Here is a 23,782-nt window from a genome sequence, read left to right as displayed (position 1 = left end):
GAACGTCGAGCCTCGGGGTGGGCGCTCGTGATGGACTGTGTTTTTTAACTGCCCTCCCCCAGATTTTGTTACTGAGCCTCTTTAACTCCGACCATCCCTCACAATGAGTGTAAGTCATGTACCTTGTTCAGACCCCCTGTGCACTTCCTGCCCGCCCCACGACGTCACCAACTTAAAGTCGGCTTCGCTAAAAAATGCTACAGGCGCGAGAATCTGAAAAGGGGCATCGCTACGTCGTTGCCCTGGATAATGCTCGAAGTCAAAATAAATGGGACGAGGTCCCTGAGCTAATCCGAAAGGTCTCGAAGCACGCACCTCACAAGACATGTAATTGCCCAGCGCCCCTCACCATCGGACTCACGGTCTAATGCAACTGAGTATAGGCTTTCTAGATGTAGCAAAAGCAGAACACCAAATCATTACCCATTTCCATAGAACTTCGTCCAACGCACGTCCTCAGTCCTCCTCCTCGGCCAATTTACCAGAATTAATACCGTCCCTCCTTTCCACGATTGATCAGGCAGGTGGCTCGAAACACGAGATATTCCAAGCACAGGTCTGCTTAGGATGGGTTCACTACACCCTCAATGAACCGGGATTGGCTGCGGCTCGCCTTCCAAAGGACTTTAAGAATGAACTGGACAACCTGACAGCTACGGGGGAGGAATTGTCGCCGTGGACCAGAGTCTGCTTTGCCAAGGGCTGCTATATTAAAGGCGCCGCTCAGCATTCGGTTTCGGGCCCTCAGGACGCACTGCGAACATTCAATTCTCTTGCTCCTTGGCTCGGCAGTACAAGCCTGGCATCGCCATCCAGTCAATTCCATTATTGGTCCGAGAAAATCCAGGCAGATGGCGCACTCATTGCTGGCGATGAAGTCTGCAAGGATACCGACGAGGCGAGTGCTGAACTCATCAGCATTGCTTTAAGGTTCTTCCGGACATGGTCCTCCCATCCCAACGTCAAGTCAGATACACCTTCTCAAGGCCCGCAAGCTGAAAACTCGTCTGAGCCTGTCCCGAAATCTTCGATTTGGACGTCCTACTATGACCTTCTGTCTACCATCCTTCTGCATGATTTGCCGTACACCGGACCTGTGGATGGCCCTGGGCGGCCGCAGCTTGCCAGCGAAATCCGACGAGTAGAGAAAATTTGCGAGTCCAACCTTCTCCGTGATGCGAAATTCCCTACAGCGGATCATGGCAATGAAAGAGTCGAGGTGTGGGTAGAACAGGTCATCCAGAACTGGAAGAAATTATGTGGTCCCCAGTGGCACGACGAGGAGTTGGGAGAAGGTGGCCAAACTGCTTTGGGCACAAATGTTCTTGATGTATGTGCCGTTTGAAATTCTAACATGACGCTTGCCGTGCTGATTGTCTTTTAGATCCTATACCGTGCTGCGACCCGCACATACCATTCCTATCTCATTCTCAGGCGTCTCTTCCACGTTCACTCAGCACTGTCGCAGTTTGATCTCGCCTTCAAAGCGCTCGACTCATATATAGAAATCGTCATGGGAGCTAAAGAGAGAGCAGAGAAATCTGTACCCAACGAAGCGTTAGAGAATGACGGCGTTTTCATGCGAACACTTTCAGAGGGTGTGACCATTCTGTGTTGCTATGGCTCAGACAAAGCTGCAGAGAAGGCAAAGGATCTCATCGCCATTTTGAAAACATTTATCAGCGACCACGTCACAGATCACGAGGAGGGGCAGGAAAGGAAAATGGCACTCAAATATCACGATGTCTCGCCAGCTGACATCAGCAGTACCTACCGTGCTATTGGTGTTGGTCTCGCCAACTGGGCAAACTGGACGACTGTGAACGAAAGTCGCGATGACATTCGGGCTGAAGCCATTGAGAATCTAGAGCGGAGCATTGCCCCAGAACTCAGTGATGAGTTCAATTATTCGTCACTCTACACGCTGGCTCTGCTCTTAGCAGAGAACCGTGATCTTGATGCTGCAATTGACTATGTCAAGTCAGCGTTATCGTCAAGCAAAGACCATGAAACCGCTTCATCTAGTTTCAGTCGAGAACGAGATTTGATACCATTATGGCATCTTCTAGCGTTGCTCCTAAGCGCGAAACAGGAATTTGACATTGCGGAGCGCTCCTGCGAAGCTGCATTTGAGCAATTCCCGGCTGCCGTTACTTCACTAGCCCACACCGACAGGCGGCCACCAAAACAGCCGCCGAGCACGCAGGAACAAAAGAAACTAAAGCATGCGCTTATTGATCAATTACGCAGTCGTGAAAAGGAGCGCATAATTGAGACTCGCATAACCCAACTCGCTTTTGTGGAGCTTTTAGAAGGCCCCGAGGCTGCCCTCAACCATAGCGACCAACTTCTTGGTCTTTTCGGCACTCTATTCCGAAGCATAAACCTAGAGTATGAGCCGCAGACGAACACGAAGGCAGATCAACTTCTACGACCGAAAAGCTCATCTGGTACTGTAAGGAGCTTCCGTGGCAGCATCTTCGGACGGCACAAAGCTTCTCGCACTCCAGACCAAAAGGTCGTCCCAAGTGGTGAACCTAAGCCTGACTCTCCACATCAAACATTGCCTTTGAATCAGTCCCCGAATTCTGATGGCGCGCCTGCTATACAAGTGACAGGCGAGAATGATCAAAGTGCTGGTGATAACCATGCTTCTCTAGGAAGATCTGAATCTCGGAAAGTGCGCAAGCGTGGCAGTACTCTCGGGAGGTCGAATGCCACCCCAGACCAAAATTCAGGACCTGTCAATGGCGATGGTGCAGGTCACTATGAGTCAGACATTGGTGAGCCCAATGGGCATCACTTCGAGCAAGAGGCACCTAGCCCAGATACCGTACGTAGTGCAGTCTCGCAAGCTGCCAATCAACCACAAAGCGCAAAGCAGACGCTTGCCCCCATCGCGCACAACGCCAAACTTTCGCACCTGGAACCGCCTGTTGGCCATGAAAACCAGCCTCCCGAGCAGGACATCCGGCTACCGACATCTTATGGCTTTGAGTCGCCAGCGGGGGCGCTGACCAAGTTCCCACAGAACCAAACTCAGAAGTATGCCCTATGCGTTCTCGTGAAGGTATGGTTGCTCATTGCTGGGCTCTATCGACGCGCGGCGTCGTTCGACGATGCCGCTGAAGCGTGCGAAGAAGCTTCTAAACACCTCAAACGGATAGAGACCCTCACAGCATCCCAAGATGCCTCTGCTCGATCGTTCCGTGAGCGTGGGTGGGCCACGCCAAAGAGCTCTGACGAACTTTGGGCTGATGTCTATGCTGAACGGGGTTTGTTGCTGAAAGCACAGTCACGTCCTCACGATGCGATGGAACATTTTGAAGAAGCCCTACTTTACAACGCCAACCATCCGAAGGCAACAATCAGCTTAGCGAACCTTCTCCTCGATATTTGGGACCAAAAACTTCCTCTGCAGCCTCCGGAGCCCGGGGTGGAGATAGGTCTGCCAACGCTTCCAGTCAAGAAGTCAAACGAAACCAGGCGCCTCAGCAGATCGGGGCTCTCCGATGCACCCAAGCCAAAGGTTGAAGGCTCGACTTCTACCTCAGAGGATGAAGAGCCCAAGCTGATCAACCGTATCGCCGCGCGAGAGAGGGCATATTCCTTGTTATCGGCCCTGACCAAACGCGGAACCTCTTGGGATAACTCTGAAGCTTGGTTTGCTCTTTCACGGGCGTACGAAGCTGTTAATCAAACGCAAAAACTAAAAGAGGTCTTATGGTGGTGCATTGAGCTGGAGGATCGGCGACCTATCCGTCACTGGTCCAACATCGGATCCGGTGCTTATGTCCTATAATCCACTCTATAATTCATCTCATCTTTTTGGTTGACTTTAAATTCTTGTTTGGGCGATCTTTGGTCGATGCCATTTCAAGTCATTACATATTTCGCGATTTGCTTTTGCGTTGGTATGATACCTCGATAGTATCGTGTTACACAAATATTTGTAAATAAGACTTTATCAATTGAAAATAGAATAATAGGAACACCTTTATTTACACATTGCCCACAAATACACCGGTAACCAGTGGCCTGAGAGAACTCAAATGACGGAATAACCTCGACCGGATTACCGGGGAGCAGCAACGGGGTTCCAAGCTGAATACTTAGGCTTGGTACTAGAAAGTTAATACGGTTAGCCACATATAGATCAAACAAAACTCTCCAAAGAAGTTTCAAGGATGCACTCACGTAGAATAGGTCTTGAAAGCGGCGCGGCTCAGTGTCAGGGTAGGCCTGTGCTCCCTCAATTCCCAGGGACGAAGACCAGTCTGCATAATCTTGTCACCAGTGGGAGGGGTGTCGACCATGTAAGATATCCAGGCGTGCCTGTAATAAGTCATTAAACGGAGCTCATCCAAGATTTAAAACAGAAACAATAAGTGAATGATGTACTCACCAACCGGGCTCTATCTGCGACGGGTCGTACTCCTGCTGCTTGTAATCGACCCAGCGAGTTCGGACTTGCATCACAATCAGCACCACCAGCCAATGTAACTTCGACTCGACTTTAACTCACGAGGAAGTTCCTCTTCCATGTTCTCGTAGAATTTGTTGCCATATCGGTCAACGCCAATCAAAGTACCAGCTTTGGTATCACCTGAAATCGGATTTGCGTTAGTCAATTGCGATCCCTGCCGCTCCCGTTCGGGCAGAGGGGTAGCGATGAGGAATCATACCGATATACTAAAAGTTCCAATGCCGAGAATCAGTATAAACAGTCCAAGAGAAGACAACTTCAATCCATATATCGCAACGACAGGGGCTGCATACCTGCATTTGGTGGCCATATTCCTAAAAAGCGAAAGGGTCGAAGTTAGCAATCGTGCGGTACCAATTGGTCGGCGGCTTCTGGATGCAAAAGAACTCACCTTGAAGCCAATCCTTCGGAGATTCCGCAATGTACGGAGAATGGTCGACATCTTGGACGAAGTGCCGCTCGCGGAGCTTGTTTCGCTGGTCCAAGGGAGTTAATGTTGTCGTCCTTCTGTGTCGTCGGTCTTTCCGCTCGGAACTTGTATCGGCCTAATGCGGCTTAGCGGATGAGATATGTTTGCTCTGTTTGCATGTTTCTACATTGCGCCGCGAAAGACAAGAAAGTGTTGAAACACTCTGCTGCCGTCGCAATTCTCCGTGCGGTTCGATTATTGCCAGTCTATGATCTCCATCCTCTAGCCTCTGCATCTACTATGTTTGGGCGTGTTGGTGGTCATACGCTTCGGTGCGCTTCGCGCAGCCCCGTTGTCCGGCGGAAATTCTGGGAGCGCAGCTTTTCAACGCAAATACCCCCCTCAACGAGTACAGCAGCTCAGTCGAGTGCGTCGCCCCTCGGGAGCATCACGACGGAATTGGATCGGATAGCGCCATGCTTTGAGGTTCCAGCGTCTCGCATATCCGTCTTGGACTCCCCCGCGAGTTTCTACACTACCCTCAAGGTGCGAATGACACCCATCGTTGATGAGGGCTCTGGAGTGAAGACTAACTCGAACATGTGTTGCGGTGGCTTAGAATAAAATTCGCAAGGCTCGGAAGCGCGTCTACTTATCTACGTTATATATCGGCAAGAAAGAATACGAATTGATCCAAACCGTGAATGAAGCTCTTCGCGAAAATCCCGACTTACGAGTTTCGATTCTAACGGATGCTTTGCGGGGGACACGAGAAACGCCGAATCCATCATGTGCTTCTCTTTTGGCATCGCTAGTTGCAGAACATGGTCCGGATAGAGTTGATATTCGGATGTTTCATACCCCTAACCTAACGGGTTTGCGGAAGAAATGGATTCCTCGGCGGATAAATGAGGGTTGGGGGTTACAGCACATGAAGCTTTACGGAATTGACGATGAGATTTTACTTTCGGGGTAGGTGTTAACAGTTCGAATAAAGTTAGACGCAGTGACTAACTAGGATACAGGGCAAACCTCTCAGAGGACTATTTCACGAATCGCCTAGATCGGTATCATCTCTTTAATTCGAAGGAACTGGCCGACTACTATGCGCGCATCCACAACGCAATATGCGGACTCAGTTTCAAAGTCCTTCCCGATGCTCATAATTCAGCAGGGTATCTTTTAGACTGGCCCAGTGCCAATGGCGCTCCTTCGCCTCTTGATGACCCTGAGGACTTCATTGCATATTCATCGACCGTCTTGAAACCCCTCATTCAGCCATCAGCCAGCAAAGCCGCACTTGAGCCGAAATCCCCCAGCAAAACATTCGTGTATCCAGTTGCTCAATTCACTTCCTTGATGAAACCCGATGCCTCAACCGAATTCCCGGCCGTCACAACCATTCTAGGCCTCCTTTCCAGCTCGCCGATCTTCTCGGGCGCGCGCTGGCTCTTTACAGCTGGCTATTTCAACATTCATCCTACCCTCTCGTCCCTCTTAATAGCCAGCACCTCAACGTCTAAAACGGAGCCGTCTACTCGTGGTACTGTCCTAACCGCCTCGCCCTGGGCGAACGGCTTCTACGGATCACCTGGCATTTCCGGCATGCTCCCAGCAGCATACACCCACCTCTCTGCGCGCTTCCTCGATAGGGTCGCAGCCGCTCAGGCAACAAACTCCATTCAGCTCAAAGAATGGCGCCGCGGCACGGTTGGCGAGCCAGGCGGCTGGACGTACCACGCCAAGGGGCTCTGGGTCACGCTTCCCAAGGAAGAAAACCCAAGTCTGACTTTTGTCGGGAGCAGCAATTACACCAAGCGCAGCTATAGCCTGGATTTGGAGGTTGGGGCACTAGTCGTCACAGGAGATGAGGAGCTGAAGAGGCGATTGGGGGCTGAAATGGAGTGGTTACAGACGCACTCGAGTGCAGTCTCAAGGGATGATTTGAGAAGGACAGAGCGCAGAGTTAGATGGAACGTTAGGCTGGCTATGTGGATCGTTGAGAAAGTTGGGGGAGCTTTATGATGAGCCACAGAGTGGTTCTTTGAAGTTGCCATCTGTACTTCTAAATAGACTTTATATAATTGTATACACTATACCATTCCATTGCGGAATTAGCATAATATATACCACGCTTCCTTGATTCGCGTTCTGGGTCCCTCAAACCAGGTCTGTATATATTTTTGAAGCATCATTGCATTCCAATTTTAACAGGTATGGTTCATGATGTATGCGTAGTAAATGAACTTTTAAATGCCTAGCCGAATCTATGAAAAAAACTACCCTCAAAACGCCTTAGTCCATGTCTAACCTTCGTGAATAAACAAGGGGATATCGTTGCGATCGTCAACAGTAATTAAATCACGCTCTTCCAGGAACTTGTCCCCGAAGCTTCGCAGGGCCAAGTCCCTGCCGAACCTCATCTAGCATCCTAATACCAATCGCCTCATTTCCATTCTTCCCACGCTTGTTCTTCACTCCCTTGCGCTTGGCTTGTGCACTGGTGTTGTCGTCCCAACCAGACAGGAAGTCATCCATGATGTTGTTGAAATCGTGGCGGGGAGCAACTTCCCTGCCGTTTGCATCGATGAGACTAGGGGCTTGTGAAGAAGCGGTTGATAAATCTGTCATCCCGGTCATCCCGCTGACCATGGACATTGAGTCATCGAATTCTTCTTCCTCATCGAGGGCATAGAGGGCTTCGACGCGGTCGAAACGATCGTCTAAGAGACGATGTCCTTCTGTACGGGCTATCGAGGATGAAGTCATAGAGTAGGCAGAAGGGTTGGTGAGTGCACCCTTGCGCTTCTTACGCCGGATCGGCGTTCCTCCGGCAGTGAAGACTGTAGAGGCGAGAGTGCTGCGCTGCTCAGAAGGAACAACGCTGGCGGGCGCCGCAGGAGCGGCTTGGGTCTTTCCAGCTTTCTTGAACTTGCTGAACTCACGCATCCAGTCTTGGTCGTCAGGGTGCATGTCGGGGGCCGGGGCGTCATGTTCGGGGAGTTCTCCAGGGGCCGGGGCTGCAGCCGAGTTTGAGTCTTGTTTCGTAGATAAAGTACTTGGCTGAACAGGAGCCTTCTCTGTGGCATCAGATTCCCATCCATCATCTTCTTCGTCTTGGTCGAATAAAGTGTCCTCCCAATCGGCGGGGTCCATTTCATCGCCTTCGCCGGTCAATTCACCAAAGAAATCATCGTCCTCTTTCTCGTCCACGTATTCTTCATCTTCAAGCGCCTCAAGCACCTCCCGAAGTCGGGGATCCATGTCGGGCTGGAACCCTGCAATAGCATCCGGTACATTCTGCTGATCCTGGTAGGTGGGTTTCCGAGAATATGTAGATGCAGTAGAATACGCTCCATATGCGGAGCTCATCGTACTGCGACCGTCCCAGTTGCTGCTTGTATCGTCATCGTCCAGAGAAGTTTGTGCAAGTGCATCTTCAAGCTTTATGGACTTTCCCTTGCCCTTCCCTTTGTCCTTGTTTACGGCCTCTACAAAGTATGAATCGCCACCACCGGTCCCTAGGTCGCGCATATGTTGCATGTAATCATACTTCGAGTCGTCGTAGTAGATGCCATGGTTAGCTGCTTCACCCTCATTCTCTCGAACGGTATCGGACCCAAATTCGCTCGCAAGGTCACTCAGGTGCTTCGCACGGCCTGCTGAAGCAGTACTCGGGGCATTTGCTGGCGGTCCATGTACAGGGTGGAGAACACGGTCGTCGGCTTGGGGGTCGTGGATGAGCGGATCGTGCTGAGAACGATGGAACAGTTGATAAGTAGTAGCGCTTTTCTTATCGCTAGAAGGATGTTAGTGAGGGGCACGGCCTAAAGATTCGTTAGGGAGCAAAACTTACATCCACTGCTTCCGGGGAGGCATTTTGAATGGTAGTCGACTGGATCAACCGGTACGATCGTAAAGCAGGACTGGGCTTAAAATCGGAGATAAAAAAATGATGTTATCCAAAAAAAAATGCGGGCGGTCGTGGGTCACGTGCGACAAACCCCTCCTTCAGATAAGAAAAAGAAATTGAGCAGGCAGTGGAAAGAAGGATGATATGCTACTTTATTGCAAGTGAGATTAAGGTAGTAATCCGGTAAACTTCATTTATTTGTCGCTTCCCCAAGGTTCCCAGCACTACGAACGAAGAAGATGGAAAAAGTCATGCTGAGTCATCCACCTCCCGCGGGGCTTTTTTGGCAGTCAAAAATCTATTAGAAATCCAACTTCTTCAACCACACTACTCACCATTTCTGTCATACATATCGATCCAAGATGGTGTTGGCAAAATCCAAAAACTCCGTGGGGCTGGGCCAGAGCCTCATGAACGATCGCTTTGGCAAAGGAAAGGCGTCCAACATGAAGAAGGGCTCCCATAATGCCGGAATCGCTCGAAAAGATATGAACGGCGAAACTTACATCACCAACTCTGCCAAGGAGGCGTCCTGGGTCAAGATGCGCAGTATCACAGAACAAGCCGCACTAGACGAGTTCCTGACGACCGCCGAGCTGGCTGGTACTGATTTCACTGCGGAAAAGATGAACAATGTTCAAATTATCCATACCGACCAGAAGAACCCATACCTGCTTTCAGCTGCAGAGGAGCAATCGACACTCCGGAAGCACAAGAAGAACAAAAGCCGACTGACGGTTCCGCGTCGCCCGCATTGGGATAAAAACACCACCCGAAATGAGCTTGATGCTATGGAGCGCGAGAATTTCATGGACTGGCGTCGGGGACTGGCTGAACTACAGGAGAACCATGATCTCCTGATGACCCCGTTCGAGCGAAATATCGAGGTTTGGCGTCAGTTGTGGCGAGTGATTGAGCGTTCCGACATTGTTGTACAGATTGTCGATGCCCGAAATCCCTTACTCTTCCGGTCCGAGGACCTTGAAATCTATGTGAAGGAACTCAGCCCACACAAGCGAAACCTGTTGCTCGTCAACAAGGCGGACATGTTGACCGACAAGCAGCGTGAAACATGGGCAGATTACTTCGAGCGAAACCAGATTGATTTCCGTTTCTTCTCCGCGCAAATGGCCAAGGAAGCCAATGAGGCCCGCGAGAATGAGAGTAGGAGTGACGATGAGGATGAGACTGAGGCCTTGGCCGGGGGTACAGAAGATTTGGATATCCAGGACTCTGGCGAGAAGGAAGCAGATGGCGGCGTTGAGCTCTCTAGCAAGACAGCAGCCACCCCCTCCAAGCGCACCGATATTCTCGACGTGGACGAGTTAGAGGAGCTTTTCCTTTCAAATGCGCCGGGTGAGACGGAAGAGGAGGAGCTCGAGGAAGACGGCACTCCTAAGCAAAAGAAGACCATTATTGGTCTTGTGGGATACCCTAACGTCGGAAAGTCCAGCACAATCAACGCCCTCCTAGGAGCCAAGAAAGTTTCCGTCTCAGCAACACCCGGTAAAACCAAGCACTTCCAAACCCTCTACCTCTCCCCAGAGATCATGCTCTGCGATTGCCCCGGTCTCGTCTTCCCCAACTTCGCCTCCACAAAGGCTGAGCTTGTCGTCAACGGTGTCCTCCCCATCGACCAACAGCGCGAGTTCACCGGGCCCGCCGGCCTCGTCGCCCAACGTATTCCCAAGCACTTCTTGGAGGATGTCTACGGTGTAACAATCAAGACTCGCCCAGTCGAAGAAGGCGGTACAGGAATCCCAACTGCCCACGACCTTCTCCGCTCCTACGCCCGTGCCCGCGGTTTCGCAACAACCGGCCAAGGCCAACCCGATGAATCGCGCGCTGCCCGCTACGTCCTAAAGGACTACGTCAACGGCAAGCTCCTCTTCTGCCACCCACCACCGACAAATGATGCCGAAGACGAAGAGCCCATCGACGTAGACGAATTTAACAAAGACCTCTACGACTGGGCTCACCTCCCACCACGCCGCCGAGCAATGCTCGAAGCAGCTCATCAGTCTTCATCCGCATCCACTTCCACGTCGAAAGCGCCTGTTCGGGGTACCAAGTCCCAAACAGTGGACAATGGTTTCTTCGGCAACGGATCCCAGTCTAATGGAGGCCGGCTAACAATGCCCTTCAATTCCAAGTACACCGAGCAAGGTCAGGCAATCCGCAAACCCCTCACAGGGCGCAAGGAACGAACGATGGTGGCGTTGGAGCGGGGTGTCGACGTATCTGAGGTACGAGGTAACTCGAAGAAGCATTTCAAGGTTAAGCACAAGAATCAGAAGAAAGGGAAGAAGACGGCGGAGGATGATGATTACTGAGCTCGCTGGCGAGTGGTGGCGACATACAAAAAGCATTGCACTCATTATTGATTCCCTTTTATTTTTAACCCCATCGCATTTGTCTTGTTCCTTTTACATTACATGTCGACTATGATGACGACGGGTTTTAGATGGCGTTTGGTAATACCTAGCTTGAGTTTCTTGAACCTTCACGATTGACTAGTCCTGGTTATTCAATGGTATATACGAAATCTGCATGACTCAACCTAGACCTCCTTTCTTTTCAACCTAGTAGGCCCAGACTATATATAAAACAAAAGAGATTTCCTTGTTATACAAGGTAAGAGTTTAAAGCGAACTCTTCGTCTTAGGGAACCCATTGGCAGTCAAATTCTTATCGCTCAGCTCCCTCTGCCACGCTAACCGCTTAACAACCTCCTCGCGACGCGACTTATTCTCCCTCTTCCCAAGCTGCTGCAAATGCACCTCATCAGGCCCATCCGCAATCCTCAGCGTCCGGATCATAGCCCACAGGTTCGCCAACGGCGTATCCTGACTCACACCCGCAGCACCATAAGCCTGCACAGCCCGATCAATAACCGCCAGCGCAATCTGTGGCACAAGCACCTTCGCCTGGGCGATTTCCTTGAGCGCAAACTTGGCATTACCCTGGTCGATCTTGATGGCGGCGTTGAGGACGACCAGGCGCGCGGAGTCAATTTCGATACGTGACTTGGCGAGCCACTCGAGGATGACACCGTGCGAGGAGAGAGGCTGGCCGAAGGGCTTCTTGCGGTCGTCGTTGATGCGGGCAATGAGCCAGTCGACGGCGCGCTCGGCAGCGCCAATGGCGCGCATGGCGTGGTGGATACGACCAGGGCCTAGGCGGCCTTGGATGATTTCGAACCCGCGGCCTTCGCCGAGGACCATGGCTGACAGGGGGACGCGGACGTTCTCGAAGGTGATGTGGCCGTGGCCGTGGGGGGCGTCGTCGTAGCCGTAGACATTGAGCATGCGGTGGATAGTGACGCCGGGGGTGGAGGCGGGGACTAGGACGACGGATTGTTGCTTGTAGGGGTCAGGGTTGCGGGCGTCGGTCTTGCCCATGACGAGGTAGATTTGGCAACGGGGGTCACCAGCGCCGGAGGACCACCATTTCTGTAAACCTTGTCTTAGCTCATTTTCATTCGGGCCAGTATATGAAGAGGGAAGGGTAAGCGCACAGATCCATTGAGGACATATTCGTTGCCCTCACGGCGAATGTCAAGCTGGATGTTGGTCGCATCACTAGAAGCGATATCCGGCTCCGTCATCAGGAACGCAGACCGGATCTTCCCCTCCAGGAGGGGCGACAGCCACTGTGCCTTCTGTTGGTCATTGCCATACTTGGCGAATACCTCCATGTTACCCGTGTCGGGCGCAGCATTATTCGTAGCCTACTCCATAACAGAAACATTGTCAGTTGACATCACGACAAAGACCCAGCCTTTGATGCGGGGAAGAAACCACTCACCTCGCTCGCAACTTTGCTCTTCCCCAAGTACTCCGCCATCAATCCATACTCAAGATTGCTGAACCCGGCGCCCTGCGAGAAGTGGTTCTTGGGCAGGAACATGTTCCACAGACCAATCTTGCGGGCCTTGACCTTAAGCTCCTCCATGACGGCGGGGTTGGTGTTCCATCGTTGCTCGCCTACGCCAAGCTGGGCGGAGAAGAGGGCTTCGGAGGGGATGCATTCCTTTTCGACGAATTCTTCGACCTATGTTCGTTGGTTAAACTTGAGATCATTGGGAGTGGGTGATGATGATGCTGTGTTGGGGAAACGGTGTGGGGAGGTACCAACCAGATCAAGGGTCTTCTTCGCGCGGTCGCTGACGAAGGGTTGGGCGATAGGGGGGATTCTGGCGGAGGCAGACATGATGATCAGTGTACAAGAACTGACAGGAGAAAATCTGGGGAAAACGAGGAGAGGGCCAGCAAGAAAGAGGGGACGAGGTGATAAAAGAGGAGCTCAGGGCCGGGCTGGAGATCTGACGTTGCGGAGAAGCCGAGGTCCATTTCGGTTGCGTCAGCCACTCTGCAGCTTACAATCGAGCGCGATTCGAATTCCGGCCCTGGTGTCTTCGATTTACCTAGGCAGTAGGCAGTCTAGATCATGCCATACGGCTATTCACTAATGGTGGCCAATCATGGTTGTCAAATCAAGTCATTTTCAAAGCATCATCAGACATAACAGACTCTCGGACATTTGTCCGAGATCTACCAGCAAAACTAAGATACCATAGCCAACCCAATCCAATCCAACAATCCCAAATTTAGGAGTAGAACAAAAGAAAAAACGAAGAGAATGAAATCAAGAAACAGTCCCAAATCCATCAGACCATCCCAGAATATGTATTACAAGAATGACCAAAAATCAACTCCTGCGACCTGCGCCAACCGGACATCCAAAGAGCAATCATCCATCATTATGCCAGAATTCTAAAATAAAATCAAGCACTCTTCTCGGTATTCTCTGGAGAATTGCGAGCTTGCTCGGCGGATGACTGCTCATAGTTCTTCTTGCCCAGCTTGGCGAACAGCGACTGGGGTTTTCCGGCACTAAACACGGCGGATTAGCATTCCACCTCAACGACTTAATAACATGAGAAACGGATGAAGAGGGACATACTTCTTGAAACGCTTTCCCTTGAGGTCGCTGAGTTTCTTTGAGCAGGGGCTCATGATGTCGTCGGATGGAGAGACGTATGTTTGTGGCCTGTGTTGAAATGTTAGTAGCTGATCCAAACCAAAATCATCGAAGTGATTTGCAAATCGCAAGCCGAACAACATACTTTTCCTGGCTGTCCAGCTTTCCCTGGAGAACCTGACGGTGGTGGTCCATTGAGTTCATGGTGGTTGACGCAGCCTTCAGGTCCTGCTCGTTGTTGGAGGAAGCAAGGTGGGTGTTAGGCGAGCGGGCAGCGAGGGGTGTAGAGCTCATTGTTTAAAGTTGAGGAGAGATTGTTTCTTCAGTTTGAAATGCAGGAAATCTTTGCGGAATCTGGGTTCAATTTAATAGAAGAGACGTGGTGGTGAAGAGATGGTCGATTGTCCAAAGAAAAAGCGAAAAGTCCACACATCGATTGTTGTCATGGCAACCACACCACCACATCTTTGTTCTGTTCGATGCATTTCAGAGATGGACCAGACTAGTCGAATTGTTTCATTCGTTCTTCTGACATTAATGGTGATCTTCATTTGATTTACCGTTTCATTCCATCATTATCTCATTACAGTGAGGGTGCTAGCATCTAAATTCTAGTCAGGTTGTTGTTGATAGTTTACATTGGGCACAGTCCACAGTCCACACGGGTCGTCGTCCCTTGACAACCCAGGGTTCCCGTCCCCCCTCAGTGTGTCATCGCCTTGAGCCAGAACATTCCGAGTCAGATTCCAGACTATCAGACTTTCCTTCGTCATCTCCTTCATTCTCCCCATTAAAATCCGGCGGGCTACTGTTAGATCTGAGCAACGGGAGAACAACATCCGATACAGACCGAGGATCTGCCGACACTGGCGGGCTAGGCCCGCGCACATCCTCACTCAATCCGGAGTCGTTGTCCGAAGTTGGAGTGGGAGGTGCATATGCAACGGCCGGGCTGAATGACCCGCCCTGTGACTCATCTGAGATCTGCCGACGGTGACCCGTCGTGTGGTAGGATGATGTGGGACGGGTCGAACCCGGGCTCCCCGGGAGCGACCTCAATCCAAAGACAGGGGAGGACGATCGTAGACTGTATGAGCGGGAAACCATGTTTTGTACGCGTGGAAGGTCAATGTAACCGCCAGCTGCGCCATGAGTAAAGAGCACAAGGCCGAAACAGAGAAGCACCACGATGCTCTGGACCACGGCTACCCGCTTCTGGAACACCAGCTCATCCGCGAGCACCCCTAACTGAGTGCTCAGGGAGTGAATCTCGGTGTGGTACTGGATTCGCTGGTGCTCGAACTCCAGTGCCACGCTTCTCCATGCATGGTCGTATTGCTCACGGAACTGCTTCAGCTCATTCACTACCGTGACATTCAAGTTCTCCAGGAACGTAGATGTCTTGGATAGCTGTCGTTTTTCGACTTTGTTGAATGCATCGCGCAGGATCCGAGACTGCTCCTCAATATATTGTAAGGACAGACTTGAATTAGTCTCCAGCATCTGCAGACGCTTGTTGACCGATTTGAAGAAAGACTCCTGCGTCGTTGGGTTGGCCGACGGCGGCTGCGTTGTACTCACTCGCGTCGACTCGGCACTCTGTTCGTCTTTGGAAACACCAGTAGAGCGGGTGTCCGCGTCAGAGGTCGCATTTTGAGGGGCTGCGTCAGATGAAACAGCGGTAGAGGTAGTATTCATGGAGGCTTGAGTACTTGTACTGGGGACGCCTTGGGCTTTAGAGTCCCCAGTATCAGATGGAATGGCACTGACACTGTCACCAGTCGAGGGGGGGGTCTCTGGGCTACTCGGCGCGACTTGACCGGATGTTGGAGCGGTACTGCCCTCAGAAGCGGGGAATTCTTTCGGGGCATCCTGGAGATCAGACTTGTGTAAATCAGTCAAACCCACTAACATCAGTTCAACTGGTGTCGCAGAATTGGGACATGTTTGGGGAGTGTGCTTTTCAACAGCGTCCACGAGGGCATCAGGTGAATCTGGTAGCGGCGTGTCAGTCTTCTCCAAGGCATTCTCTGGCTTTTGAGCTAGCTCCAGGAGCTCTTCAGGCGCATCTTCCTCAGCTCTAGCTTCTCCATCATGTTTATACTCTTCCAACATTGTAGTCCCGTGAACGCGGATCAGACTCAGCGGGCAGTAAAACTCGTTTCCGTAATGCGTTAGGAACTCGATTCGTAGATAGCGCGCCCAAATGAGTGGGTTCTCAACAGCGAAGGCTTGGATCTCACGAGTATTCCTCGCTTCGTAAATCCCCAGTTCTTTCCACTGGTCTGGCTTCGCAGGGTACCGGTCCGCGACACTGACCCGAAACGTATGGAAAATCGAGCTGAAGAATTCGTAGTTGGCGAGAACGACAGTGTCAACCAAGATGTCATCGCACATCTCCAGAATCAGAAATTTATTATTAGCACGGCACTCATTCAGCATATAGCTATCTTTGTTCTCGATCAGGACAGATGACGACCCCTGCGCCTGGGGATTCGTCTTCAGTACTGTCGCAGCACAGTCAAAGGAGGCGTAGTTAAACCGCTCCTTGCAGGTGGTGCCAGCGTCCTTCGAGCGCTCACCAGCCGCTTGAGGGACACCCTGCTCTGACACATCAGCACCCACAGTACGGGGCATATCTGAGGGTATTGGCGCGCCATCGCTTGCGCCCGAGTGAACCTGCGTCTCCCAGGCTGAAGCAGTCTTCGCAGCCTCCGACGCATCGGTCCCGAACCCGACAAAATCAAGCTCAATCTCTGCATCATCTCCAAAAGAGTCCAGTGCATTATTTATACCCGTCGGCCTTCGTCGGTCCTTCTCGACGGTGCCAGCCCGCCGGTTCCCACCGATATTCTCCGCCGATTGCCCTGCCTTGGCCAGATTTTGTTTTTTCCAATCTTCGAAGGAGAGAAAGTTGACGTTATCGAGTGGCGAGTCTGTATCGAGTTCCTGCTCTTTTTCTCGTCCTGGTGGTGATACCGCTGAGCCTGTCTCTACCGATACTGTAGCCGAACTTGATTCCGGTATGACTTTCGCAGGATCTTGATCTTGTGGCGTCGGCGTTGGTGCGAGTAGTTCGCCGTTCCTCCTACGATCCCATTGCGTCTCGATGCAGGTTGGCCACTGCAAAATGCTGGCTTCGGCTTCTCTCCAATCCCTCGCGAGGCATATTGGCTGTTGCTGTTGTTGTATCGTAGTCTCACCGCCGGTTTCCAGGATCCACGCCAGCATACAAATAGCCCAAGAGGTCCAGCATGTCGTGCTCCACCGGGGTACCAACATCGTGAACGCGGAACTCGGCTCAGGTAGGAATCATTGGCACGAACATCGTCTGCGAACTGGAAGTTGAATCAGTTAATCGACTGTTTTCGCAGCGAGGAAATAAGTGGGACTGAGTGGCAAGCCCTTATCAGCTTCTGTGGGGTTTGACCACCTTTGATCCGTAACCGGTCTGGGGCCGGGGCCTTTTTGGCCAAGTGTCGCCGACTCGTGAAGTACGTAATACGTAGGGAGCGGACCTGATACAACACAGGGGATCCAAGCGCACTGTTGGTAAGAAATAAAAATAGTGATGCGATAAGACAGCAAAGAGAGTGAGCAATAATAATTAGGAGTCGAAAGGGAGTTGGTGAAATGAACAAACCCTTATAGCGACGGCAGAAGCTTCACCGCTCGGTCTTCGGCAAAACTACAAGCGCAGACGGTATAACACTACGTATTAGTCGCAGTTACGGTCAAGCAAAAGTACTTCAAGCTGGACTAGACTACTACTACCAGTGGAAATATGTACGAGAATCACTTTTGGATTAAATCCTCCGTGGCTACCCATCCAACTGTCCTAGTAACTAAAATATACAGAAACCAGTCCAATGCCAGACTAGGACAACGTCCTTCTGGGTAGAATCAATAACATGGCTTTTCCCGTAGCTTTTCTTTCTTTCTTTCTGTTGAGATGAGAGAATGGCACCTCCATCGGCCCCGTCTCGAGTCGTCGCCAGCCCGTGATGTTGAAACCGTATTAAAAAAAGAACATGCGTGAAGTGAAAAGGGAAATGGTCATAAAGAAAAAAACAAAGTGCCAATCTGAGAAAACTGTCGCCTCCCGGTACCACTTTTGTGTTTCACGCCATGATAAGTATTATACAGGAGTTCAGGGTAAGAGTAAAAGCGCGCTTGGGTGACACAAGATATGGTCTATAAAGGGGTAAAAGAATAAAAACATAATATAGTGGTGACGGGACACCAGGTTTTCTGCTCAAAATTGATCGAGAAGGGAAAATTGAATATATCGAACGCTGAAAAAAATAAACCGGATTCAGACGCATGTAACGGGAACATCATAACACGAGAGGCTGCAGACATGCGAGACGAGGTACGCGATAGACTATCGTTTATAGGTGAAGGTCATGCCACCCGCCAACAAGGTCAAGGTCCTCGTCAATACTGCCGTGATAGTCTTGAGTAAGGGCAGGCTTGACGGGCTTGTGGGTCTCCAAGGAATCACGTCGCCATTCCCTATTAAGGAACTGGCGGCGGCGGCGGTCTGGAGAAGTGAAGCTCTCCTTCTTAGCCCAGGAGCCATAATCGAACCCAGAGGAACCCAGACCCCAATCCTTGCGCCAAGTCATGTTGTTCGGGAAACGCTTTGACTCGAGGGAACGCTCTGAGGGCTTGAAATTCCGTCTCTTATCGCCCAAAGCAGCCCACTTATCCAGGCTAGACTTCTTTGGAGAAGTTTGGGGAGTGAAAGAGACGACCTTGGGGGCGGTAGCGAAGGTCTCGGATTTTGGCGGCTTGTCCAACGAGTCGGAGCTCTTAGAAGCAGGCGACTGCACAGGACGAGAGCGGGAGTTGAGGATAGAAGTCGAGCTTGGCTCTCGCAAGCCAGCCGTAGGGGAGCTCCTTCCGTCCACAGTAGTGCTCTCATGGCTCCAGCTACGGGAGTTCTGTTCACGCCGTTCGTTGAGGGCCATTTCTTCGCTTTCCGATTCCTCTTCTTCCCAGAGATCGCTCCAGCTCTTGGAGATCTGATCACTCTTGTTGTTCCGACCAAATACCATAGAAAGAGATGGGATTGGCTTGGCTGCCTGGCTGGGCAAGGACCCAGTAATTGGCACAGGGTCAGAAGGAGGTGGATAACGAGGAGCGGACTTGTCAACCGCTGGGAAAGCACTGGAACGGTACGAGTCGCCTAGGGCTGACTCCAGAACGGACGCCATGGACGGCGTTTGATGAACAGAAAACCACGAGGTGCCTGCAGTTTCCGATGGCGGGAAGAGATCTTCCGAATAGCTCTCGTTGTCGGAAATGGCAGAGAGTTGCCGAATCGCCTGAGGTGGGCTGGATTGGAGTGCCTTTGCCCATGGGAAGGAGTCGCCTTGGTTGAATTGGGGACTCGAGATGGAGGGAGTCCGGAGGGGCTCGCGGTTAGCGCTTGCTGGGACGACCTCACGCTCATCAGTGCAGAATTCATCCAACGCATCATCATCGGTCGTGAAGGATACTGCCCGCAGAACGGCATCGCGGAGACCAGAGATGGACCGTTTCTCGGGATCAATCGCCATCGTGATCCTCAAAATCTCAAAGGTATCCTGAGACATGTTGGGGAAGATGTCGAAAAGAGACTGCCGATCCCTCACGTAATCAGCAAACAGAACGTCGGATTCGGTTGGTGTAGCAAATGGGTTCCGAGCAAAGAGAACATTGAGCAGGCAGATGCCAACAGCCCAAAGGTCTGCTTTGGCGGGTGAATACCCATTGTTAGCCGGATCGTACTGTTCCGGGGCCATGTAGCGATCACTTCCAACACAGGCTTCGTAGCACCAGGCATCACGAGTAGCAAGGCCGAGATCACCGAGTTTCATAGATCCATCTTGCGTGAGGAAGATATTCTCCGGTTTGATGTCTCGGTGATACAGACCGTTGGCATGCATAAACTCCACAGCACTGACCAATTCCAACATGAACTCCCGAACATGCTCTGTTTCGAGGGGACCACGGTTGAGTCTGATGGCCTCGTAAAGATCACCATTTGCACAATACTCCAAAACAAGGTACAGGTGCGTTTTTGTTTCGAAGTAGTGAACGAGATTGACGATGTTTGGATGATACCTAAGGCGCTGGTGACAATCGAGTTCTTCGAAGCGGCCATCGCTGGCAGATGGACTCCAGGGCCCGCTTGAAGGAGGCTTCATCATGCACTTGATTGCGACATCGCGGCCGGTCTGGAGGTCGTTCGCAAGGAAGACCATGCCAAACGACCCGTGGTTGAGAGGCGCCACAGTGCGAAAGCGGCCATCGAGAAGCTGGCCAGGAATGAAACTGTTCTTTAAAGACTCCATGGCTAGCAATTAATCGAACAAGACGGTATTCTTCCAGAGATATAACTGTCGTAGTCCGTAGTGGGCGAATGCGATGAGAAGGTTCAACGGTGAGGAGACGGCAGGACCCAGAAATGAGACAGTTGCTCTATAAGCGCGCTGGGATGCAAGAAATTGACGTCTGACAAGAGTGATGCGAGAATAAAATCAAGATAATAGGCTGATCAAATGTAAAGAGTCGGCCTGCAGTTCCGAAGATTTCACCGCCGAGAAACCAAAAGGAAAACGGATTGGTAGAGGGGAGGTTATCGAAAAGAAAACACCGAATTTGGTTTTGTTTATCAAAGTGTCGTATAAATATGTAAGAGTGAGGAAGATTCAATGGACAAGAAAAGCAGTCGATAAGACGAGACAGCGCAAAGCGCGGATTGGAAAATACCCAGGGAGGGTTGAATGACGCAAGGAAATTGTAGAGACCGTTATAATTTCATTGGTATATCGTTCCAGTGATGACAGTGGGAGTCCGATATAAGAATAAGGAATTCGACGAAAGAGTGTCCGGGACGGAGAGTCGATTTACCGTGGGAAGAGCACGGGGTTGGTTGAGATGAGATGGAACAAAAAGCGCTGCGTAATATCGTAACCACAAGATATAAGTTGTATAAAAAGGAACAAAAAAGCACGTCTCGTTATAAATGGCCTTCGAACTCCAGGTTGAAGGTTGGGATGGTCGTGAGTCAGAAAATGGAAGCAGTCATAGATTGCTTCCAAAGTCGAAAACAGCACTACACTAGGCAGATGCTATTGATGTTAAGCTGAGGCTCTAGACGACTGGCAAAGGGTCTTCGTTTCGAAGCCGGGAAGGGCGGAAATGAAGAACCAAATACCAGCAGCCGGCCCAGGTAGTGGACAGGGCCAGATGGACAACTCAGCGAACTCGACTTCTGAATAATCAACGTCCCAACACTTGTTCTGCAGGCTCACGAAATGTAGCTCGGCTTTGGGAGGAAGGTTGGCAGGGCGTGGGTCCCAAAAGCTCGTGGAGTATGAGTCACGGAAGGCGTTCGAGTATTCGAGTAAACAAGAAACGTTTTGGCGGAATTCAATAGGTAGGATGGAGCTCAGCCAGCAGTACACACGATATATAGAGCAGAATAGGAGTCTGGTCTAGATTTCGGCGTTGAAAGAGTACTCTTGATGTTCTGGAGCAAGCTGATGATGATACGGATAGGACGGGAAAGCGGCAGAGGTCGGAGGCGACGGCAAATGGAGGTGGAGTCGCAGGGAAGGTGCAGGGGCGAGGACGAACAAGTCGGTGAGGTGAAGGTGAGATGGGAGAGAGAAGGTGGGATGGAGGAGAGGACGGAAAGAAGAAGGAAGAGTTGGATGGAGAGGTGTAGGTCGAAGGGGAAGAGCGATAGGGATAACGGGATGGATAAGGAGGTACTCGGACTTGTTGGAGTCTGGGGGGGGTGATAGGCTGATGAGCTGAGGGGGGCGAAGAAGCAGAAGGAAGAACGGCGGCGCTGCTTAGAGTTGGGCGGGTTGGGGAGGGGACCAGGACCGTCATTTACGGTCTTTCCCATCAAAGACGGCGCAAAGAGGCTTAGCGCTGGGTCCTTGTTGTAAAAGGCCGTAACATTACCAACCCGGGCCTGCAATACGTGTGATCTCCAGACTTCCCCCACCCACGAGCTCGTTTCAATTGGCCGTCGGCAAGGCGCTATGTCTGCTTCCGGGCCCTGCTCCACACCCCCTGAATGAGTAATCGCCGATTTATTTGTATGGAACGCGGAAGAATTTCACCATCGTCATCACCTGGCGGAAGCCACGGTTTCTGGATCCTCCTCCTAGAAATGACTCGGTTGTTCTGGACTACGGGCTGTGGTTCAGGAGGAGGCAAGAATGCATTGTTGCCTAGACCAGTTCTTCGCCAGCATTGACAAGCAATTACTATTTGCAAACAGACTGCCAGTGCACGCAGTGTTTCAGAGCATGACAGTCGTGACGACTGCTTCTCCTGAAGAGATGGCGATCGACCCTGGATTATTGACAGATGCGGAGATGCTTGTCAATTGATAACAGGACAGTTTCAGGTCCATGCAGCGTCTGACTTCAAATTGATAACATAGCCTTTACTCGTTCTTCCTACCATTGCGATAGCGGTTCTTTAAAAACCGATAATGCATCTGATACGATGGCACAAAGAGCATAAAGCTGTTATCAGCTCCTGACAGGGATCTCAGCCTGGGTACAAGACAGCGTTGTCCCCAGGATTCCACTAACGTAAAGCTGCTGCAGGTCCAAGGAGGTCTCCATCAATCAAGTCCAAACACCTTTTATCGCTTGGTTATTGTCCGTATTTTTTTTTCAAAAGCAGGCGACTTGACGAACTCCACTTAGTGAAACCGGATGCTGGACTCTGCATGCATTATTTCCAATCCTCGGTGCCTGACGCAAAGATCCAGCGTCTGCCTCGGCCGGATCGCGGAACAAGTTTCTAAGGAAAGCAACAAGCAGTAACAAATTTAGGAATCGGCAGCGTCAGCGGGGCGCTATTCCGTTCTGGGCATGCAGCACAGGCGCTGTAGTGGGCCTCAGGCTGCAGGCCAATTAGGGGCAAATGACGCCAGAGACTCGCGTTCGCATTGCAGCCACGTCTCGAATCGTCCGGGGTGGTCTGGATGATCTCGCCCAGGCCGTGTTTTGGATGGAAAGACGAACGATCCATGGATCGCTCAACTGCGCAATATTCCCCAATCTTACGCTGCCATGGCATGCTCGCTGGAATCGTCAGCGGCAAACAAATCCTCGAATTGCCGGTTGCGCTGACTACTGGTGCTGCGGCTGCTGCTGCTGCTGCTGCTATTGTTGTTGCAGTCTGAGTCTGCAGTCTGCAGTCCCCGAGCGGGCTGGGGCTGGGGTTTACTATCCGGACCGCATGAGAGGTGCATACTTTCATGCCCAAGGCCTGGAGATGGCCAGTTGGAAGACCGAGTTGGCGGTGAGAATGCCCTGTAGAAATCCGATGCGTTAGTGCCACCTTGACCGCTTCGTTGTGTGGCCGTAAGGTTTATGCCTGCAGCAGCGCAGTCCAACTTGCGTCTCAGAGTAACCCCCTGCCGCCCTCCAAGACAAAGATTTCGTTCTTGGAATGGTGCAGATTGCATAAGCACCCATTCACGGAGGAGGTGGTGGTATCCAGGAGGGACAACATCGTGTGATGCCACCTGGCGTTGAACACCACACCACCAATATCGCTAGCCCACTGATGGATGTCTTCACAGACCAACCTCCTCGGGCGCTTTGATCAATGACAGTGGCTGATTTGCCGTTGATCTTGGTCTCGATCGTCAGGACACGAGTCCCTTGAATGCTGGAACCGAGGGGTCGGTCAGGTGGTGTTGGCTGGAATTGCTACACTGTGCTATAGAGTGCTTACTTGGCCCGTTCGGAGCGTAAACCCCAAGGGACTGCAGCATTCATTCTTGAGGGAACTGCTTCCGGCCTGCGACAGACTGACTATTGATCGAACAGATCACAGCATCAACAGCGTGCTCGCTTACCCCGCACGATCTTCGTCGAGGCAAAGGCTTGGTTGGGGTTGCGATGGAATTGGGTGAAGATATTCCCCGGATTTTGGCCCCGTGATGCGTTATCATTTATCAATT

At 51.4% G+C, this 23,782-nt stretch overlaps 8 protein-coding genes across 8 annotated transcripts; 3 read left to right on the top strand and 5 right to left on the bottom strand.

Annotated features, from left to right (window-relative positions):
* Window positions 1–103: 103 nt before the first annotated feature.
* ASPVEDRAFT_25858 (putative filamentation protein (Rhf1)) lies at window positions 104–3,802 on the top strand (the record flags this gene model as incomplete). The annotated part of the gene is made up of 4 exons (XM_040809827.1): window positions 104–109; window positions 204–327; window positions 384–1,330; window positions 1,385–3,802. The coding sequence occupies 4 exons, from the start codon at window positions 104–106 to the stop codon at window positions 3,800–3,802; spliced, it is 3,495 nt and encodes a 1,164-aa protein (XP_040664782.1).
* A 254-nt stretch (window positions 3,803–4,056) lies between these two features.
* On the bottom strand, window positions 4,057–4,591 carry ASPVEDRAFT_38497 (complex I NDUFA12 subunit family protein). The gene is made up of 4 exons (XM_040811711.1): window positions 4,526–4,591; window positions 4,406–4,469; window positions 4,198–4,335; window positions 4,057–4,124 (listed from the first exon to the last, which is right to left on the bottom strand). The coding sequence occupies exons 1-4, from the start codon at window positions 4,542–4,544 to the stop codon at window positions 4,076–4,078; spliced, it is 270 nt and encodes an 89-aa protein (XP_040664781.1). The 5' UTR covers window positions 4,545–4,591; the 3' UTR covers window positions 4,057–4,075.
* A 531-nt stretch (window positions 4,592–5,122) lies between these two features.
* On the top strand, window positions 5,123–7,044 carry ASPVEDRAFT_69515 (CDP-diacylglycerol--glycerol-3-phosphate 3-phosphatidyltransferase). The gene is made up of 3 exons (XM_040816026.1): window positions 5,123–5,441; window positions 5,515–5,867; window positions 5,921–7,044. The coding sequence occupies exons 1-3, from the start codon at window positions 5,196–5,198 to the stop codon at window positions 6,918–6,920; spliced, it is 1,599 nt and encodes a 532-aa protein (XP_040664780.1). The 5' UTR covers window positions 5,123–5,195; the 3' UTR covers window positions 6,921–7,044.
* A 212-nt stretch (window positions 7,045–7,256) lies between these two features.
* On the bottom strand, window positions 7,257–8,774 carry ASPVEDRAFT_124393 (ribosome biogenesis protein LTV1; the record flags this gene model as incomplete). Its single annotated transcript, XM_040806174.1, has 2 exons — window positions 7,257–8,694; window positions 8,752–8,774. 2 exons carry the CDS (start codon window positions 8,772–8,774, stop codon window positions 7,257–7,259), a joined length of 1,461 nt encoding a protein of 486 aa, XP_040664779.1.
* A 198-nt stretch (window positions 8,775–8,972) lies between these two features.
* ASPVEDRAFT_496400 (ribosome biogenesis GTPase LSG1) lies at window positions 8,973–11,295 on the top strand. Its single transcript, XM_040814192.1, has one exon. It carries the CDS (start codon window positions 9,171–9,173, stop codon window positions 11,139–11,141), a length of 1,971 nt encoding a protein of 656 aa, XP_040664778.1. The 5' UTR covers window positions 8,973–9,170; the 3' UTR covers window positions 11,142–11,295.
* A 155-nt stretch (window positions 11,296–11,450) lies between these two features.
* ASPVEDRAFT_125954 (uncharacterized protein) lies at window positions 11,451–17,073 on the bottom strand (the record flags this gene model as incomplete). Its single annotated transcript, XM_040806313.1, has 7 exons — window positions 11,451–12,260; window positions 12,326–12,538; window positions 12,616–12,861; window positions 12,946–13,003; window positions 13,756–13,860; window positions 13,937–14,080; window positions 14,552–17,073. 7 exons carry the CDS (start codon window positions 17,071–17,073, stop codon window positions 11,451–11,453), a joined length of 4,098 nt encoding a protein of 1,365 aa, XP_040664777.1.
* A 1,109-nt stretch (window positions 17,074–18,182) lies between these two features.
* ASPVEDRAFT_25850 (putative serine/threonine protein kinase) lies at window positions 18,183–20,132 on the bottom strand (the record flags this gene model as incomplete). Its single annotated transcript, XM_040809826.1, has 1 exon — window positions 18,183–20,132. The coding sequence occupies one exon, from the start codon at window positions 20,130–20,132 to the stop codon at window positions 18,183–18,185; it is 1,950 nt and encodes a 649-aa protein (XP_040664776.1).
* A 2,014-nt stretch (window positions 20,133–22,146) lies between these two features.
* On the bottom strand, window positions 22,147–23,726 carry ASPVEDRAFT_496368 (uncharacterized protein). Its single transcript, XM_040814191.1, has 3 exons — window positions 23,554–23,726; window positions 23,405–23,487; window positions 22,147–23,126 (listed from the first exon to the last, which is right to left on the bottom strand). Exons 1-3 carry the CDS (start codon window positions 23,595–23,597, stop codon window positions 22,612–22,614), a joined length of 642 nt encoding a protein of 213 aa, XP_040664775.1. The 5' UTR covers window positions 23,598–23,726; the 3' UTR covers window positions 22,147–22,611.
* Window positions 23,727–23,782: the final 56 nt, after the last annotated feature.

The sequence above is a fragment of the Aspergillus versicolor genome (assembly GCF_001890125.1).
Source record: "Aspergillus versicolor CBS 583.65 unplaced genomic scaffold ASPVEscaffold_2, whole genome shotgun sequence".
NCBI lineage: Eukaryota > Fungi > Ascomycota > Eurotiomycetes > Eurotiales > Aspergillaceae > Aspergillus > Aspergillus versicolor.
The sequence above is the reverse complement of the archived record's forward strand: the minus strand, read 5'-3'. Positions and strand labels throughout refer to the sequence as shown.